This window comes from Schistocerca piceifrons, chromosome X (assembly GCF_021461385.2).
Source record: "Schistocerca piceifrons isolate TAMUIC-IGC-003096 chromosome X, iqSchPice1.1, whole genome shotgun sequence".
Classification (NCBI taxonomy): Eukaryota; Metazoa; Arthropoda; class Insecta; order Orthoptera; family Acrididae; genus Schistocerca; species Schistocerca piceifrons.
In genome coordinates, this window is record NC_060149.1 from 692,387,616 (window position 1) to 692,409,610 (window position 21,995).

The following is a 21,995-nucleotide window of genomic DNA, read 5'->3' on the forward strand; positions in this document are numbered from 1 at the left end:
CACAAACTATAGTGGCACTGTTTCTGGTCTGAGATGTCTGCTTGAAGTACCAGGAATAACTAAATAATCTTCTTCCAAGAACTGATGCCCACACGAAAACTGCTCATCATAGATATAAAATCTTGCATTTAGTGATAGGAATCCATTGCTTTAACAAGTATCTTTTTTCAGAGTAACCTGTTCAAAACGGAACAAGCATTTTAACATGCAAAGCAATGCTCAAGATATTTATGAGATTCTTGCCATTTATTGACATTCACTTATCACCTGTCTAAAGACAAATCACTTTCCTTGCTCCTTCAACTCATACAGTTCTAAGCTGAGCACCAAATAAGCATTTTCTACTCACACATACACATCATTAATAACAAGCAAAGCTTTCTATCCTAACTGTAAGGTAGCAGACAGTGTTCCTAAATCGGTACGGAAAAACAGACAGCATATGTGCATTTTAATGCAATCAAGTCAATAACACAATAAGAAACGTACGATATCAGTGAATATCGATGTCTCCAGCTCGGTATAATTAATTTTCGATATAAACGTATTCATGAAAAATTAGTTGCTTCATATTTACATGTTCATATTACATCTATTTGAATTAATATTAAAGAATTTTATTTAAATGTCTGTAAATTCATGTTATTAATTGTTTCAACGATGCATTAGCGATTATTATCGACAAAGTTGTAAACTCTATGATTTTATACAGTATCTCTGTTCTTCATTGTACACAGATTTGGTGGGAATGTGATGGGAAATAGGCAGTCTTGGTGGAGAGCTATTGCAAATTTTGATACTGTGTTTCTGTAATATTGGTGAAGGCAGAATAATGTTTTGTTACAAGTTCTGTGTGTGCAAATATTGGTGGATGCAACTGTTACGAAATTTAGAAATTTTGTATCTCAGGATAACGATTGGAAGCCATCTCAGTAACACAGTCCTTTTACGAGTTAATGTTTCTTCATATCAGAAACAGCATTTGAGACTAGCATCATACTCCACAGAAGACTAAGTAACAAGATTAGTAATGTTTTATAATTATGGTGGCAGCAAAAGCTCTGCAATGTGTATGAGGGAAGAGGCACAACTGCCTGTATTATAGACTGGAGGAGTGAAATGTGGCAATGCTGCATTACAGCCTACGATGTGGCTGTGGCTGTGAACCTTTTGCGTCTTCTGTTTAACCAGACTTAACATTGTAACTGTGGTGTATTGAAATTATACCATATTGTTGAGACTGCAATCGAAGGTTAAATACAAATGTTAGTATACATTTCTGTAAAGCTTGCAGTGCTTTTATACTTACATGTGCAGCTGTGCTATCTAAATTTCTTTCATGGACAGAATTTGAACAAAACTTTATACATAACTTTAAAATAACGTTTTAGAGTCAGAAATTTTGTATCTGAACCTTCTCTTAAGTGATTGTACCTTAATATAATAAACATTTCCATAGATTTCCCTCAATTCATTGACTTAATTTTTACGATGCTGAAGTAGTACAACAGTATAATTTATTGAAATGCTCTGTTGTTATTCATAAATAAAAGCAGTCTGATTTAATATGTTAGCAATTAATACATTATTGTATCTGAAGACGACAGAAAAGTGTTGTGTTCCTGTTTGCAAGAGCAGTTATCAATTCACCAAGGAAAAGGGTCATGTATCAACGTTTAGACTCCCTACTGAAGAAGGAAACAGGAAACGCTCGATAAAAACACCCTAGAAGTGACTGGAACCCATTGGACAGAAGTGTAGTTTATAATAAACATTTTTTAGAACATACTGTCTCAAGAGGCCGATTTTAGGACTCATATGGTAACTGTCGTGAGTTACCCCATCACTATTTCTACCACATGTTATATCTAAATCATTTTGTGGGTTACCAACAAATTTAAGCAAGGCTCAGCCTTCAACACGGTGCGATCCAGAAATTAGAAGGATACCTGCAGACAAAAAAGGTAGGAGAAGAATGAGACCTGTTTAAATGAGGACATTATAACAATTTTTCAATGTTTGTGTGCTGAGTACCAATAAAAAATTAATAGTCTAGGAAATGGGAGTGTTAAAAACCATAAAATATTCTTTTGCACCTAACTCATGCCATAGATCAAAATGAATAATGAACTCAATGACAAACACATTTCAATTGTATTGTTACCAAACAAATATTTACTTCGTTATTAATCTGTTGCAGCACATGAGAATTGATATTTATCCTTCCTTATATCACAAGCCAATGCTTTCCATTTCGTTCAGTGTCATCAGTTAAGAAAAGTAGTGAAGACCAGCAGATAAATGCTAGCGCAAAATGCAGCTTTGAGCCAGAATATCAAACTTATTCCAGTGGGGCTTGAATGTCCATGACATACAACAACTAGCATACATTTACTATATACTGTTTGAACCATTATATGGCCATGCTGCACACATAAGACATAGTGGAATATTTTTTGGTCTGCAGCTGTTCCATCTTGTAGACCTATGCAAATTTGTTAACGTAAAGTGAAATGCTATCCAGTTGATAAATAGATTTCAGTGCAGCAGTATTTCAAATTATATGAGGGTTGGAACTTAAACTGTGGCATATAATTATTCTCAACCGATACAAAAGTGTTACATGTTTGCATCTGTTACTGTCCTTCAAAGTAGTCACCAGCGTTGTGGAGAACTCGTTGCCAGCGATGTGGAAGTGTAGTATACCATAAGCAGAGCTTGTTCTGTTGATGGTGCGAATGGAGCAGCCTACTGCCTGTCGAATCTCTGGAACAGTTCTGAAGCGAATGCCACGAAGTGGTTCCTTCATCTTCAGAATCAAATAAAAGTCACGAGGACTTAAAAGACCAGGGAGTATGGTGGATGGTACAGTACTTCCCAGTCCCACCGACCAAACAGAGCAGCTACAGCTTGCGCTGTATGCATCTGCGCACAGTCGTGCAAAATGATGAGTGGGTTGCATAGAAAGTGTCGCCGCTTCATTCGCAAAGCTGGTCGCAGAGGATGCTCCAAAAACGAAACTGCTCATTGCCGGTCTGCCGTGGAGGAATGTAATGTGTTAGGCTAACACCATCACAGTCGTACGTGAGAATCACCATAACTTTAGACTGCTCCTACATCTACATCTACATGGATACTCTGCAAATCACATTTAAGTGCCTGGCAGAGGGTTCATCGAACCATTCTCTATTATTCCAGTCTCGTATAGCGAGTGGAAACTGGTAAGGATCCCAGACCGTGCAGCAGTATTCTAAAAGAGGACAGACAAGAGTAGTGTAGGCAGTCTCCTTAGTAGGTCTGTTAAATTTTCTAAATGTCCAGCTAATAAAACACAGTGTTTGGTTAGCCTTCCCCACAACATTTTCTGTGTGTTCCTTCCAATTTAAGTTCTTCGTAATTGTAATACCTAGGAATTTAGTTGAATTTACAGCTTTTAAATTAAACTGATTTATCGTGTAACCGAAGTTTAACGAGTTCCTTTTAACGCTCATTTGGGTGACCTCAGACTTTTCGTTATTTAGGATCAATTGCCACTTTTCGCACCATTCAGATATCTTTTCTAAATCGTTTTGTAGTTTGTTTTGATGTTCTGATGACTTTATTAGTCGATAAACGACAGCGTCATCTGCAAGCAACCGAAGACAGCTGCTCAGATTTCTCCCAAATCGTTTATACAGATAAGGGACAGGAAAGGGCCTATAACACTACCTTGGGGAACACAAGAAATCACTTCTGTTTTACTCGATGATTTTTCTTCAATTACTGCGAACTGTGATCTCTTTGACAGGGAATCACAAATCCAGTCACATAACTGAGACGATATTCCATAAGCACGCAATTTCACTACGAGCTGCTTGTGTGGTACAGTGTCAAAAGCCTTCCAGAAATCCAGAAATGCGAAATCGATCTGAAATCCCTTTCAATAGCACTCGACACTTCATGTGATTAAAGAGTTAGTTGTGTTTAACAGGAACGATGTTTCCACACCCATGTTGACTTTGTGTCGAGGTAATTCATAATGTTCGAACACAATATATGTTCGAAAATCCTCTTGCATATCGACGTTAACAATATGGGCCTGTAATTTAGTGGATTACTCCTACTACCTTTCTTGAATAGTGGTGTGACCTGTGCAACTTTCCAGTCTTTGGGTACGGATCTTTCGTCCAGCGAACGGTTGTATATGATTGTTAAGTATGGAGCTAATGCATCTGCATACTCCGAAAGGAACCTAATTGTTATACTGTCTGGACCAGAAGATGATTTAAGTTGCTTCACTATTCTGACGATATTTACTTCTACATTCCTCATGTTGGGAGCTGTTCTCGATTCGAATTCTGGGTTATTTGCTTCGTCTTCTTTTGTGAAGGCATTTAGGGAGGCTGTGTTTAGTAACTCTGCTTTGGCAGCACTGTCTTCGACAGTATCCCATTGCTATCGCGCAGAGAAGGCGTTGATTGTTTCTTGCCGCTAACATACTTCACATACGACCAGAATCTGTTTGGGTTTTCTGCCAGATCACCAATCTTGGGGATTTTGCGTCTGTTTCAATTTGGCATGTTTGTTTCGTTGTTTCTGCAACAGTGTTCTAGCCTGTTTTGTGTACCAAGGAGGATCAGCTTCGTCGTTTGTTAATTTATTTGGTATAAATCTCTCCATTGCTGCCGATAATATTTCTTTGAATTTAAGCCACATCTGGGCTACACTTATATTATTAATATAGAATGAGTGGAGATTGTTTCTCAGGAAGGCGTCAAGTGAATTTTTATCTACTTTTTTGAATAGGTATATTTTTAGCTTTTTTTTCGAGGATTTGATGATTACAATACTCAGTCTCGCTATGACAACCCTGTGTTCACTAATCCCTGTATCCGTTTTGATTCTCTTTATTAACTCAGGATTATTTGTTGGTAAGAGGCCAAGTGTGTTTTCACAACTGTTTACTATTCGCGTGGGCAGATGAACTAACTGCTCGAAATAATTTTCAGAGAATGTGTTTAGCACAATTTCGGATGATGTTTTGTGCATACCTCAGGAATTAAACATGTATTTTTGCAAACATATCGAGGGTAAATTAATGTTACCACCAACTATTAATCGTATGAGTCAGGTACGTGTTTGAAGTCAAACTCAAGTTTTCTTTGAACCTTTCAGCAACTGTATAATCTGAATTGGATGGTCGGTAAAAGGATCCAATTATTATTTTATTCCGGTTGCCGACAATGACGTCTGTCCATACTAACTCACAGGAAGTATCTACTTCAATTTCGCGACAAGCTAAACTACTTCTAACAGCAACAAACACGCCACCGCCAACTGTGTTTAACCTATCCTTTCGGAACACTATTAGGTTCTTCGCAAAAATTTCGGCTGAGCTTGTTATATCTGGCTTTAGCCAGCTTTCAGTGCCTATAACAATTTAAGCATCAGTGCTTTCTATTAGCGCTTGGAGCGCTGGTACTTTCCCAACACAGCTACGACAATTTACAACTGCTATACCAATGGTTCCTGTATCTACGTTCTTCCTGTGTTCATCCTGCACCCTCTGTGACTGAAGCCCTTCTTGTGTTTTCCCGAGACCCTCTCACCTAAAAAACCGCCCAGTCCACGCCACACAAACCCTGCTACCCGTGTAGCCGCCTCCTGCATATAGTGGACACCTGACCTATTCAGCAGAACCCGAAACTCAGCCACCCTTTGGCGCAAGTCGAGGAATCTGCAGCCTACACGGTCACAGAACTGTCTGAGCCTCTGATTCAGACTCTCCACTTGGCTCTGTACCAGAGGTCCACAATCGGTCATGTCGACTATGTTTGCAAATGGTCAGCTCTGCTTTAATCTTGCAAGTAAGACTGGCAGCCTTTACCACTTCTGTTAGCCGCTCGAAACCAGAGAGAATATCTTCTGATCCAAAGTGACACACATCATTGGTACCGACGTGAGCAACCACCTGCAGTTGGCTGCACCCTGTGCTTTTCATGGCATCCAGGAGAACCCTTTCTACATCTGGAATGACTCCACCTGGTATGCACACGGAGTGCACATTGGTTTTCTTACCCTTCTTGTCAACCAAGTCCCTAAGGGGCTCCATAACACGCCTAACGTTGGAGCTCTCAACTACCAATAATCCCACCCTCTGAGATTGCCCGGATCTTGCAGGCTCAGTGGTTTCCTCTGAAACAGGACAGGCGACAGCATCTGTCTCAACAACAGTATCAGCCACAGACAGCACCCAGAACCTGTTTGTCAAACAAACTGGGGGTGTCTTATGTGCGGCTGCCTTCAGAGTCTTTTGCCACTTGCTTCACTCCGGGGCGACCTCCCACTAGACCAAAGGTGAGGGGTCAGCCTCAGTGCAAGCAGTAACTGGGCTGGCCACCAGTGAGGACTGATCGGAGGACTCGGACGTGCGTGACGTCCGTTGGATCCCCACAGCTGGCCGACAACAGTGATGCCCATCCACCACAGCCTCAAGCTGTGTAACCGAAGCCGTCACAGACTGAAGCTGAGAGCGAAGTGTCACCAACTTGGCTCGCATCCGCACACAAAAATCGCAGTCCCTGTCCATACTAAAGACTATGGAAAACTAAACTATGCAGTTAAATGGGCTATCGGCTCCTGCTGCGCAACTCTACTGTACACCTTGACGAAAACGCAGAAACTGTGTCTAATAATACGCAGATATTCAAAAACCTAACTACCGAAGAACTCAGGTGAAATTAAATAATTCCCCCTTGATTAGGAACTTGTAATATGTCACAAAATCGGTTTACTTTCCGACGCAAACGAAAACGCGAGAACAGTGGTTATTAGATATTAAATTTACATGCATAAACTCAAGAAACTAAACTATTAAAGCACACAGATGGCATAAAATTCGCTCCTGGTTAGGAACTCGTAAATGTCACAAAATTGGTAACTTCCCTGTTTCTGCGTCTGTCTTGGTCAGTTACTACTGCCTGACTCCATTCTCAGCATCAACAGAACAGGCTCTGCTAACGGTATAACTTTGCAGAACAGTAACAGGTGCACACGTGTAACGCTTTTGAATCGGTTGTGAATAAATAGTTTCCACTATTTATGTTCCAACCCTTGTATGATAGGTGTTCAATGTAATTAATTCCACAGACAAAACTTTGGTGTGTTTGTGTCGTGGTGTGTAGTTTGAAATTGTGTGTGTACACTGAAATTGGTGGTTTTGTCTAGTGCTCACATGTTAATAAATTTATTTGTGTGATTTACATGTACTTTGTTGTTGCAGAGCACAAGGAGGTTACTTCTTTCTATCCATAATTTGAAACCTCCCACGCTTTGATTAATCAGATTTAGAGGTAATCAATATGAAATAATCTATGAAGTGTGGTTAAATTTCAATCTAAAAATTAATGAATCAATCATGCTTCTAATACAAAGTCCATATCAGACATCCTACTTCACCCTGTCTCAGAAAGATGTGTAGAAGAATTTGGATTGGATAAGATTAGATTAGATTAGTTTTTCGTTCCATAGATCCATGCTGAGGAGATCCTCGTGGATGTGGAACATGTCAACTTCTTTTTTTTTTCTTTTGCTGTTATGGAGTAAATATGCCTAACCAAAAAGCTTATCGCGAACGTTTGGAATCCTCGTGACCAACCGAGAATAAAATGTGTAGCAGCAACACAAAGTCTTCATATTACTGTAAGAAACTAGATTTTCGAAGTTGCTGTGTAATTTGTTGGAATCATGTCTACGAAAAAAAAAATTATTACAAACTTAGGATAGCTGTTATTTCAGCTGCAATTGGTGAGATCTGAAATGTGATCTTGGCCTAGCTGGCTGACTGATATCACAATCTATGACACTTTCAGCTTTACAACTCTGGCCTCTAAAAGAAGCAGCTGTGGGCGAGGTCGAATCAGAACAATAAAGATCTGAACAGAAAGTCGTTGTCCTTGTCAACACATTGAAAATATGTAGGCCATGCATATATGACTACACAATGAAAGCAGAGTGTGTCAGCAGATACCTACCTACAAAGGGAAGCCCCTGGAAGATCTACATAGGCCATGGCAGAGAACTCAGTTAGTGTATGACAGACACCTAATGAACTATTCTTCTTCTATACAGACCTAGAGAATAAGCAAGAAAGAGGGAAGGGTATCCTATCAGTGACGAACTCGTCAGACATTGAATGTAAGTTCACATTAGATAGAATGGGGAAAGAAATTGGCTAATACTTTTCTTTTAAAAAATCCTGGAATTTGGCTGAATCAAAGTAAGGAAAAAAGGAAGCTCTAAATCATGAAGGTGGAAAGGAGATTAGGATTACCATTTTCCTGAATGTGTCAGTTGTCTTTTTCATGAATGTGCATCTACTATCTTATCACTGTGCACTCTACTAACAACACTGTTTGTATAGGGAGAGGGGGAATAAGGGACGAGTTTCGTCATGAATGTACCATGGGCAATGGCAAGTGATACAGTTTCTGCCTGAGAGCCACACTGCTCAAACATTTGGTGCCGTAAGATGAGGTGTGAATGATTACAGTGCTAAGACGTTATGGTACACATGTTGTACATCTTCACAGCATTCTACTCTACGAAAGAGATTCCCCAGCCTATTCGAAGACCATTCTTGCTCTCAATTCCTTAGCCAACCTTTCAACAAGATAATATTCAATGTCATCAACCCATACCTTGTGATCAAGTAAAGTTACACAGTGGTAAGACAATAAACTTGCATTTAGGCAGGTGACAGTTTCAATCCCCATCTGGTCATCCAGGTTTAGGTTTTCCGTGATTTCATTAAATCATTTGTGGTAAATGCCAGGATGATTCCTATAAAAGTTACATAGTTAATTTCTTTTCCCTTAGCTCTCCAATGCAAGGTTCTGCTCCACCTTTAACTACCATGTAATCAGTGGGTTATTAAACTCTAATCTTGATTTCTTCCTGTTTTTCAGAACTAGTGTAACAGTAGCAACTTTATCAGATGGGACAAACTGCACTGTGCATAGACACTTCTACCACATAATAGTTGAGAGAAGCATGTAGCAATTGAAGCTGTCCCATACTTTTTTAAATTGTGTTTTCCTGGAGGAAAATAATGAACCTGCATTTCAACTGCATACATTTTTCAATTAAAAGAGTAAACAGTTTGAAAAGGTGGCATGAAGTGATGAGATAGTTGAAAAAACAAGTTATCTTAATGTAATGACGCTGTTTTCTGAGAGGAACATAGTGGCATTCATGCAGGGTTACATATGAAATTGGACCGAGCGAGGTGGCGCAGTGGCTAGCACACTGGACTCGCGTTCGGGAGGACGGCGGTTCAATCCCGCGTCCAGCCGTCCTGATTTAGGTTTTCCCTGATTTCCCTAAATCCCTAGAGGCAAATGCCAAGATGGTTCCTTTGAAAGGGCATGACTGACTGCCTTCCCCATCCTTCCCTAATCCGATGAGACCAATGACCTCGCTGTCTGGTCTCCTTCCCCAAACAACCCAACCTATCCCATATGAAATTGGTGTAACTATAGTTCAGTTGTTGACAAATTTCTAAATGCTTGATGATCAGCAATGTGTAACATGCATAGGCCGAGTAGGATTATTAGGAAGAAAGAGAGATTACAGTAAGAAGCTGATTTTAGAGGCATAGGTTGCAGGAGAGAACTTTTTGGTGACAATTGAGGGGTTTGAGTATTGGGACATGAACTTATTGTGATTTTGAAAGGAACTAGATCCAGTTGCATGGTACCTGACGTGCGAGATCTGGTATAAGTGAAATGAGAAACGTATTGGCACTCAAATTGGTGAATATATCTATGAAAACTGAGTAGAAAATATCTTCAATTGTGCTATGAGGAGTAATGCATAAATGGGCCAACTGGAGACTGCTAGTTTAGGTTTGGTGGGAGGAAGTATTTTTGTTGCAGTTATTTTTGTTCAAACAAGAGAATGGCACTGAGAGTAGCCCAGATTAATCCCTTCAAGAATTAATGAGGGATTTCAACACTTTGGAGCCGATACGTATAGTTTATTAGACATATATGCAGAGATGACAAAATATCATTTCTCACCTCCTTTTGCCGGGTGTGGTGCTGCAAATCGACATGGCATGGGCACAACAAGTCCTCCAAAGTCCGCTGCAGAAATATTGAGTCATGCTGCCTCTACAGCCGTCCATAACTACGAAAATATTGCTGATGCAGTATTTTGTTTGCAAATTGACCTTTCCATTATACCCCAACGATGTTCGATAGGATTCGTGTCAGAAGATCTGAGTGACTAAAACATTGACTCAAATTGTTCAGAATTTTCTTCAAACCAATCATGAACAGTTGTGGCGCATTGTAATCCATAAAAATTTCATCATTGTTTGGGAACATGAAGTCCGTGAATGGCTGCATATGGTCTCCAGATAGCTGAACGTAACCACTTCCAGTCAATGATCAGTTCATTCTGACCTGAGAATTCAGTCCCTTCCATGTAAACACAGCCCACACTGTCATGGCGCCACCACCAGTTTACACAGTGCCTTGTTAACAACTTAGGTCCGTGGCTTCATTGATCTGCACCACACTCGAACACTACCATTAGTTCTCACCAACTGAAATCGAAACTCATCTCTCCAGGCCACTTTTCCAGTCATGTAGGGTCTAACGGATATAGTCACGAGTCCAGGGGAGGTGCTGCAGGATATGTCGTGCAGTTAGCAAAGGAACTCACGACCTTCTCTTGCTGTCACAGCCCATTAACGCCAGATTTCGCCGCACTGGCCTAACGGATACGTTCGTCGTATGTCCCACATTGATTTATGCGATTATGTCACGCAGTGTTGCTTGTCTATTAGCACTGATAACTGTATGCAAACGCCACTGCCATCGGCCACTGTGTTGTCTGTGGTGAGAGACAACAACTGAAATTTGGTATTCTTGGCAAACTCTTGATACTGTGGATCTCAGAAAACTGAATTTCCTTGCTATTTGCGAAAGTGAATGCCCGAAGCGTGTAGTTCCAACTTCCATCCACTTTCTAAGTATCTTAATTCCCATTGTGCGTCCATAACCACACCAGAAACCTTTTTATGTGAATCACCTGTCTGAAAGTGACAGCTCTGTCAATGAACCGCTCTTTTACACCGCCTGTGGGCGATGCTACCATCGTCTGTATATGTATATATAGTCAGTCATCTCATGAATTTTGTCACATCTATGTACATGAGTTTTTACTAGTCTATGAAGCGACGTCTGTTAAGCTGCGTACGATAAAAGGAAGGAAGACTAATTGAATTTTAAGACACAGGTGATGACAAGGTCATTAGAGTTGGAGCAATCTACAAAACACCTTGTAAGACAGTATGCTCAGAACAGATATCCGTTTGAATCCCTGCTGTGACATGAGGCGATCTGTCTTCTAAATACTGATGTAAGACTAAATACTGAGAACAACAGGTTGCTTCTATATAATGCGTTAAGTGTTGTGGGTTACTCAATGAATTTGTAATGATTTCATATATTTGATACTACACACAAGACGGAAGTTAGCACCACGTCACTCTTCTTAGCCCAATACTGAGTGGTAAATGTGAGGTATATTACTATATTTAAAGAAATGGTAATGATAGTAATGTTTATTAATTGTAGAAGCTAAACTAATAACTGTTGTTCATGATAAAGTGTGTAAGGCAAATTTTCTACTCTGCTGATAAATCGAAAGAAACTTTTTTCTCTGCTGTAGAGCTGTGTTTTTTAATTGTTAAAACAGGTTAGCAATGAAAAATTTTTAATTTAATTGTCTTATTATTTATGCACAGTGTAAGGTTTTTCATGGGCCAGGCATGTTAAAACCTAAGTAATTTTTTTGCTTTCGGGTATTTGACCTCCTTTTTGGAAGAACACTCATAGAAATATGCCCAATTCTTCAAGTATCCTTCGCAATGTGTCACAAAATCAAGGAAATCAATAAAATAAGGATTAACATTCCGCAAAATCACAAAATCCGCTACTATAACGGGATTGAGTGAGACGAAAATAGATTTCCGGACGCCACTTAAGCTTCCACTAAACGTCAACATGAAAATTTTCTTTGCGAGAATCCATGCAGTACCCCTCCCGTTCCCTTCCATCGATGGTCTGTGTGAATGTCGCAATTTGAACAGCTTTGTTAATTGTCTTTTCGTTTCTTTCTATTCAGTGATGAGAACCAACTTTAAAATCTGGTAGATTATCGCCCGTTTACTTCGTGATATCGATATTGAAATTATCTGTATTTGGGATTCTCTTTACAAAGAGTTTCATTTATTTATTTTGATCTTGCTGGAATTGTTCATTACATTGTTTTTATGTTGTTTTGCTCGTTTGTATTATGAAATTACATGCCACAGTTTCGTAATGCATAACTATGCCCTGTTATGTTAAAAGTGTGCTGTGATGTTAATCAGAAAAGTTGCGCTTGCAGTTTCTGGCGGTGTAGATAGTGCCGTTGCCGGTATTTATTTAAAATCGAAAGGTATGTAACAGGTAATTCTTTAAGTATCAACTTCTTGATCAGGATATCAGAATTTTGAGCACGATAAGAATAGCGAAATTAATAGGCAGCATCATTAACTTGAAATCGTTACCCACAATAGCGCAGTATAGTTTTGCAGAAAATCCTATCGCAAGAACACCATAACGTGTTAATGTACCAATGAGATATATAATTTTGCTGGCGTACATATTGATGAACACTTAAAGTGGGGAAACCGTACAGTAGATTTGCTACAGACATCAAGAAACAAGGCTCCAGGATTGATTCTCAATCAGTTTATGGGTAGGCGTTCTTGACTAGATATTATTAGGGCCATATGTGCTACCGCAGGGATTAATGGGTACTCGTTATATCCGCTTTCTGAAGAACACACCACTTATCTTGCTGGAGAATGTGCCATGTCAGGACAATCTGCAGATGTGTTTCATGCATGAACCACCTGCACATTTTCTTTGCATTGTGCGTCAGCACCTGACGAATACATTTGAAAACCGGGTGCTTGATTGGTATTCTTTTTGTCATGAGGTTTGTTCTGGATATATTAAATACAGGGGTAAGTTGGGTGGCCCTTGGTTAGTTGTAGAGATTGGCGAGTCACAGTTTGGGAGGAGAAAGTATCGGAGGGGCAAGCCTGTGGTTGGTATATGGGTGTGGGGGGCTGTGGTATCAGGGGCTGTGTGTTCAGAATGTGTTTTTAGGGTGGTTGAGCATAACACAAAAAGGGAGTTAGTGGGTTTGATTCAGGAATATGTAGAAGAGGGTAGTACTGTAGTTTCGGATGGGTTTTCTTCTTATAGCGAGTTGGGTCGGGAGGGGTACCTGCATGTACTATTTAACCACAGTGTCGAGTTTAAAAATTATGAGAGTGGGGCCTGTAGTAATACTATAAAGGGGTTTTGGGGGGCTGTTAAATCTGTTATTGGGAGGGGGAAGAGGTGCTCTTTTAACCTTCAGGCTCATTTAGATGAGTACTGTTGGCGGAAGAGCGTCCCTGAGGGCTATTGTATTTTTAGGGTTTTTTTAAGAACGGTGAGTAAGATGTATAGGCCGAAGGTTGTAGGTTAGTTAGGTGAGAGGGTGGGGGTGTTGGCTGTGGCTTGGGGGGGGGGGGGTTGGTAAGTTTTTGGAAGGTAGGTGGGGGGTGGGGGTGGTCATGGATTTTTGATTTTGTTGTGGAGGATTTGTTTTGTTGTAATTTTTTTTAGTTGTAGTGTGTGATTCTTATTTTTTTTTGTTTTTGGTTATTATTTGTTTCAAAGTCTTTGATTTTTTTGGGGGGGGGGAGAGGAGGTTGGGAATTTTATTTGGTTGTGGTTTATTCTGTTGGTGTGTTAGTGTGTATAGTGGTGTTTGTGTGTGTGGCTGGGTGTGATTGTGGTGTCTGACCTAGAGGGCAGTGCCAGAGCTTTTTTGTGGTGAGTTGTTTTGTTTGTGTTTATTTTTTTGTCTGTTTAGATGGTTGGGTGGTTATGTGTGTGTGTGTGGGGGGGGGGGTGGTTGTTGATATTTGTGATTTGGTATTGTGAGTTGCTGTCGATCTTTATAAGTGAAGGGAAGTATTCAGTTTCAATGCTTGGTTGTGGCTGTGGGTGGTTTTGTTTGTTGATCTATATAGGTCAAGGGGAAGTGGTAGATTCCAATTTTGTTGGTTTGTTGTGTTATTTGAGGGAGTGATGATTGTGGATGTGGTTGTAGTTTTGGGTTTCATGATTTGGTATAGGTATTTTCTGTTGACCTATTTAGGTCAAGAGAAGTGTTCGATTCCAGTGGATATTGTTTTTAGTTGATTTTGGGAAGGTTGTGGTCATTTTGTTTTATAATTTTTGTCGTTTGGTTTAGTGGCGTGTGTTTATTTTTAGTTTGTCCCCACCCACAAACCTCCATTTTCCCTGCTTGTCCCATTAGTTTCATTATATTTTTGGAGGAATATGTGTTTGATGGTTTTTCGATCTATATTTGTGTTGTCATGTTTATGTAATGACATCGTAGTCGCGATATGGGAGTTGTTGTGAATGGTTGTTTCCGCCATATTGGTGACGTCATTGGTCAAAGCAGACGGGTGGAATCGGACATTTCCGTTAACCTTGATTCACCATAGTAATTACTCCCTTCCTATACTATCTAGGAAGAAAGATTTCATGACTCCTCTGTATGTGCCTGAATTTCTCAAATTTTACCTCCTTAGTAATTACAGTAGATACATTTTAAGTTTGAGTAAATAATGTGTTTCCTAACTGCAGTTGGAGTGTGAGTTCTTGGTACTTTGAAAGTACCAGGCATTTTAATGTTGCATTCAGCAGCAGGTCGGTTGTGAAGGTAAATTAGATGTCGTGGAACTGCAGTAACAATTTGAAAAAAAAGTATTGTCTTATACATTAAAATATGTGATAAAGAACAATACTTTCCCACTTACGACAAAGAGAATCAAAAGGCAAGCAAAACATTGGGTAAGAACAGACATAGTACAGAACAGTCTGTGTGGATATTGATCGGTGCAAGGCAGTTAAGAATTCTGGATCTGAGAATGCACTCTACAAAAATTATTTGCTAGTTAGAAAAATCTTCTAAAATATTAGAAAGAAAAATAACCTTGTAAAATATTAGAAAGAAGAATAACATATTAATTTATTGAAGAAATCTAAAATTTTTGTAAGGCTGCATGGGGCATGTCACTAAATATAAAAGGTGGCTTCCGTCTTTCATAACTCCTTGGTGTAACAGAAAATTCATTTGAGAAAATTATGAAATTAGCAGACAGAAATTCTAGCCAGTGCTTACTGTCAGGAGCAATGTCAGTAATGCACTGCTGATAGACATGTACAAAAGTATATGCACTAGCCTAGATTTCAGAACTAATAGTTTCTTCATTGAGGAAGAGAGAGGGGTAGACTGGTAAAGGTTAAAAAGAAGGAGCAGGTCAATCAGACTCCATGATGAGAGAGAACCTCCTGTTGTGAGGATGTAGGGAGACAAAAATTATTATTTAGATTTTCCTGAGTTGTACTAAGGAAAATATTTTATGAAATTTCCTGAGTCACTGATGGAAGTGATTAATAATTTTCTCTCTTCTTGTGATTTTTCAAGCTTCTGAAATCTGTGTAGGCCTCCTACAGAAAACCTTAACTCTTTAAGTTCGTTTTCCATTCTTAAATTACTGATACCTCCAATGTAATAAAGCCAATGCCTTGCAACACATCAACAAAATTGAATCAAACATTATGACAACTGTATAAAGTGGGCCAGTATGGGATTTTGTTTTTGTATTTTGTTTTTTTTACAAAGGGGAAAGTCTACATCAAATGCAATGTGGAAATCAGAAACAGAGATGACTCAAACTCATGGAAAAAAGAAGAGTGCCCAAGGTAGTGATCGTAGTGGGGCACCTGATTGCATTTTCCGCGAGGTCCTGTTTAGCAAGACGATCTGCTATGGACTTTGTTAGGTTGCCGTGACCACTTAAATCATAGCTTGAAAACAGAAAATGTGTTGTACCAGTGCAGTGTACACTTAAGGGCATTAAAATTACAATATGATGAAGAAAACATGCAGAAAGTATTAAATTGGCCGGAAATGCTTGGATGTGGAAACGATTAGCATTTCAGGGCACAGGAGTAATGCCGTCTACATTCTGTATATAAGGAAAGACTACTCATTAAGAAATCATATCTCAATGTAGGTTGATTGTGAGAAGATTGTATTATCCCTTGTGTAAGAAGGACTATTAACCAGTGTGTTTGAACCTGTTGGACAGTGACAGTATCGTGACCCTTTCAGGCTATGGTTTATTGTTCTGCAATATTGCTGCTTTGATTTTGAGCATACTAAATGCTATGCTGCAAGTCAAGTATCTACACAGACAGTGAGACGATTTCTGGAGCACTGTAAGCTGTTGGCACAGTGACCATTATTGGGGGGGGGGGGAGCTTCCTTTGATGTAGCAGCAGAGTGTCCCAATGACGACACTGGCCACAGGATGCAACTTGTCATCTTTTCAGACTACTTATGGTTTTGCGTGCAGCATTGCCATAGTTGAAAACAAATAAGTTGCCAGGTCTGGGTGGAATCCCAGTTAGGTTTCACAGAGTACTCTGCGGCATTGGACCTTTACTTAGATTGCATTTGTCAGGAATTTCTTGCCCAGCACAAAGTCACAAGCAACTGGAAGAAAGTGCAGGTGACTCATGTATATAAGAAGGGTAAAAGAACAGACCTGCAAAATTACAGACCCATCTCTTTAACAATGTTTTGCTGTAGAGTTCTTGAACATATTCTCAGTTCAAGTATGATAAATTTCCTTGAGACAGAAGAGCTTCTGTCCACAAATAAGCATGGTTTTAGGAAGCCTTGTTCATGTGAAACTCAGCTTGCCTTCACTCACATGATATCCTGTGAACTGTTAATGAAGGCCAACAGGCAGATTTAATATTCCTAGATTCTTGAAAAAGTTTGACAAGGTGGCCCACAACAGGTTATTAACAAAGGTATGAGCATATGGAATAGGTTCACAGAGATGTGAGTGACTGGAAGACTTGATAGGATCCAGTATGTTGCCCTCAACAGTGAGTGTTCAACAGAGAAAAGGTTGTCATCAGGAGTGCCCCAGAGAAGTGTGATAGGACAGTTGTTATTCTCATGGTATACACGTATGATTTGACGAACAGGGTGAGTAACAAGCTGCAGCTGTTTGCCAATTATGCTGTGATGTACAGGAAGATGTCATTGTTGCGTGACGGTAAATGGATATAAGATGACATATACAAAATCTCTTGTTGGTGTGGTGAATGGCAGCAAGCTCTAAATGTAGAAAAATGTAAGATAATGCAGATGAGTAGGAAAAACAATAGAATAATGTTCGAACACAGCATTAGTAGTGTGCTACTTGACACAGGTGGATTACATATCTAGGTGTAACATTGCAAAGCTATATGAGACGGAACAAGCATGTAAGGTTTGTAGTGTGGAAGGCAAATGGTCAACTTCGGTTTATTGGGAAAATTTTAGAAAAGTGTGGTTAATCTGTAAAAGGAGGCTATGTAGAAGACCATTGTGATGCATTCTTGAGTACTGCTTGAGTGTGTGGGATCCTCGCCAGGTTTGTTTAAAGGATGACGCGAAGCAATTCAGAGGTGAGCTGCTAGGTTTGATCTATACACAGATATTGTGGAAATGCTTTGGGAACTCAAATGAGAGCCCCTGGAGATAAGATGACATTTTTGATGAACACTATTGAGAAAATTTAGAGAACCAGCATTTGAAACTGACTGCACAATGAGCCTACTGGCATCAATGTACATCGTGTGTAAGGACCACAAACATAAGAGAAATTAGGGCTCATACAGAGGCATATACACAGTAGTTTTTCCCTTGCTCTATTTGTGAATGGAACAGGAAGGTGAATGACTAGCAGTGGTACAATGTACCCTTTGCCATGCACCGTGTGGTGGCTTTCAGAGTATGTACGTAGATGTAAATGTCGTATCGATGTGTGAAGACTCAAAAGAGAATGAACATCACCAGATTGCATTTGTCATGTTTATGAGAGCGAAGGTTTGTGGTGCCATTGGAAGAAGGAAGATTAGGGTTTAATGTCCCGTTAACAGCAAGGTCATTGGAGATGGGGCACTAACTTGGATTGTTCCAAGGCTGGGGGTGGTATCTGGCTGTACCCATTCAAAGGAACCATCCCGACATTTACGTGGAGTGGTTTAAGGTAATCACTAGTGACACTGGGTACACAACACAGCACAATTGTCTGTGATTCACATAGCTGGTAATTTGAACAGCAGCCACAACATTTTTGCTTGTGGCTGTTCCCTATCTTTGAGGTCTCTGTGACATTACGTTTCAACCACATGTTTCCCATGCTGTCTTTACCTTTCTCAATACTGAAAGCGCTAGACTGTTGCCCAGGCTAGCGTGTTCTTCAGATCTCACACCCACTGAAAACATCCGGTCATGGGTTGCAGAGAGACTGGCATGCCACCACTTGCCAGCCACTAAAGTTGATAAACTCTGGCATAGGTGAAGCACTGTGGAATGACATACCTGTATCTATCATACAGCTCAGTTTCGCTCAATACCCAGCCAAATGATAGCCATTATTGCTGCTAGATATGACAGATTTGTGTAAAAAATCATATACTATTACTATGTTGCAGTATGTGCACAGTAAGTAAAATCTCTTTGTTCACTATCCTTCCTAATTTTGCAATATGAATAGCCAGCTGTGTACGTGAACGGGAGAGCATAACATTTCATATGTAATGGATCTTCAGTAGTTTCTCTGTTCCTGCTAAGTTTTGTTCAACAGTGTGATTTCAAATTTTGCAATTTGCAGATGATCTAATTTTGTTTTGCAAAGTGAACAATGCTGTTGCCACAACACAAGTTCCTGTCCTTTTCTACAAGGACAATAACTTATTTGACTGGAATAAATTGAAAATACAGTGCATTGCATGACATGGAAGTGGTGGTTAATGCAGAAATTGCTAAACTATTGTATCACATGCAAGAAACGAACTAGTTAAGGATGCTCAATAAACGGGTGTTATTGCTTTTCATGTCAGAAGCTTCAATATAAAGAAAAATAAAAAATAAGTTAAAGAACACACAAAATGAGTTACTTAAACATTTCTGACTGTTAGTGCATGGAAAACTACACCATAGATTACCAGAAGTGTGAAACCTCAGTAGAGTTAAGAGCTGCCTGAAATAGATCTTACTCGGTGGTGGACTGGCACCAGAGTAAGTGGTTCATGCTTTGAGCATCTCTGCAGTTGCAGTAGGTTGTAACAATTGGAAATCTCCTTTTTTTTCATTGCACATGGATCCACTAGCTCCAGTATCCCACTTCTCTTGGTGATAAGGAGGGATATTTTCCGGTGGTTGGGGCCATCTAGGATTATTTATTGTTTGTTATTTCTGCATTTTCATTCTTGCTTTTGATGAAGTCATTTGCAATATGCTGATGGTTTTCATTTACTGTTTCCTGAATATTAGTCTCAGGACAGTTGCTACATGATCATATAATGGATGAATGGACTTGATGCCCAGCTTTGTTCTTTCCACACTGTCAGCAATTTAGTGGTGGATGTTTGGGGGAGCACTACCTGTCTGCTGACTGCTGATACATTTTGGCAAGTGGTGTAGACCACAAACATAGTTTGTGGCTTGGAGACCCATGTACTTCTGATCAGCTTCCTAAGGATGTTTTTTTGGGTTTCCACTTTCAGTCTTGTGGTATAGCTATGCTGCTCATATGACAAGGTGCAGTCAAGTGTTTCGGATGTTGTATAGTATCCAATTGCACTCCTCGGCAAGAGCTCCCAAGGCAATGGTGTTCATGTCTGTGTTTTAGCTGATACAAGATTTATTTTTATCAAAACTATGATATTATTAACAAAAATAGAAAAATCACCCTGAATTTTGATAGATATTGGATGTTCATTTGACATATATATCACATCATTGTTCAGAAGATCGTTCAGATCAGATTATGTAAACTGACACCTATAGTAAGGCTCCATCATGAAAGTACGGAACCAAAAGTTATAAATTTAATTGAAACATTTTCATTACATGGGTGAAATTTATTGAGGGTGTCAAATTAGCGTCTTTGAACTACAGTTATTCTAGCAACACTTGTGTTAATTTAAAATGTACATATTCAGCAGTGAAACTGTCAATGAAACTTCTTAAGAGAATATGTGTTTTTAATCCACTGTGACAAATTATATTCTGGTAACTTCATATCTTTAACCATTAAAGTAATACATTCTGCCTAATGATGTTCATTTAGGTACACCAACAGCACATAAAATGTGACTTTTCATGCTTTCCCGGCGGATCTGTTGCAAATACACTTCTTGGGTTTGCCACCGGATCATATTGTGTAACTCACAATATTTCATCTATGCAACTGCTCGACATTATAAGCTGCTGCTGCTGCTGCTGCTGCTGCTGCTAGGCGTGACTGATGATAATCGCTCGGCGGCATCGGAATTTCTCATGCCGGCAGTACGTGTGTGCAGGAAGACTCTGGTAGTTGGAGGAAAGCGGCACTCCTGGTGCCCCCTGCTGGGAGCCACAGAAAGGCCATCAGCGTGTGTGCTATGGGCAATGGCTGTGCTGCCGGACGCTCCTGCAGTTAAAGTCTGAACTAAATCTCCGTTGTGCATTGTGTCACTTGATGAATCGGAAGTTCTTTTTTTCGCTGTTTTGATTTAGGGGCAGCCAGTGCTGGATTCCAGGCAGCACTTAGTTGAAAACCTGCATCCCTGTTGATAAGATCGTCCACTGTATGGATATGTATGGCCTCCTTAACAACAGTCCCAGAAAGATGATACTGGGGATAAAATTTCCATCTGTTCATAAAGCGTACTATGTCCCGTGTCTAGGCAATGCTCCGCTACCGCTGATTTATCAGGTTGCCTCAGCATCAGTAGAAAAATTTTTAAAGCTTTTTCTGTTCTTATATTGAGAAGCACATCCACCAGTGAAATAATACATTTTCTTCACTTGTGGGAAGTGCTCTGCCAGCCACATAACCATTTCTTTCTGGACTGAATTCCCATATCATTACTTATAAGGCAGTGGTTCGCTATTACCAATGTACTTTTTTCGTTTACCACATAAACACACAGAGGATGGATTGTACAGCTGCTTCTTGTCCAGTGATAACTCTGCATTTCATTCTGAATTACAAAACAGTAGTTTTCAGCAAAGTGCATTAACAGAATTGCTTTTTCTGGGGTTAGATTTTCTTTCAATATTTTCAATGACACTTAGATTAAATGAGTGTGGTTTAAGTGCCTGTAATTTTGTTACCAACAATATATATTCACCAACAGTTGCAAACTGCTTTACCAATTCTGCCCGATCATCCGTGTTTATCTAGTGGCAGAACTGAATTTCATCATCAGCCACAAGCAAGTGTTTTCCGCATCCAAAAGGGGACACACACACACACACACACACACACACACACACACACACACACAGAAAGGAGTACATTTCTCTTTAAGTTGCAAAGGAATTCTCACACACACACACACACACACACACACACACACACACACACACACACACACACACACACAGAAAGGAGTACATTTCTCTTTAAGTTGCAAAGGAATTCTAACTTTGTCTTTTGCTCCTGGTAACATTCAAGTATATTTGTCATTTTGGTAGAAATCGGTGACAATCTTTACCACTTCATCAGCAATAACTTCCCTGTTTTTGGTTTAGAGATTGATAAAATACCTATTTCTGTTTTCAGTTTCCTTGCTTGTCAAACCACATACTCACTCACATTGAATTCTGACAGTTTTCTTTTGACCAGGAAGGCAGAGTTAAAGTTCAAATTTGAGTTTTTTCAGGTACTCTTACACTAGCCACTTTTTTATTTCATTAACAATATCATGGCATCAAAATCTTGAGCTTTGTTAACAATTTCATCATCAAATTTTTCTTCTCTGCAGTCAAAA

General features: G+C 39.6%; 1 protein-coding gene across 1 annotated transcript in view; it reads left to right on the top strand.

Moving 5' to 3' along the window:
• Nucleotides 1–12,285: 12,285 nt before the first annotated feature.
• Nucleotides 12,286–21,995, top strand: part of LOC124722341 (mitochondrial tRNA-specific 2-thiouridylase 1) — an 85,657-nt gene continuing 75,947 nt past the window's right edge. The window contains exon 1 of the mRNA XM_047247515.1: nucleotides 12,286–12,489. Coding sequence (XP_047103471.1) covers nucleotides 12,411–12,489 — 79 coding nt within the window. The 5' untranslated portion in view covers nucleotides 12,286–12,410. The remainder of the gene's footprint in view (nucleotides 12,490–21,995) is intronic.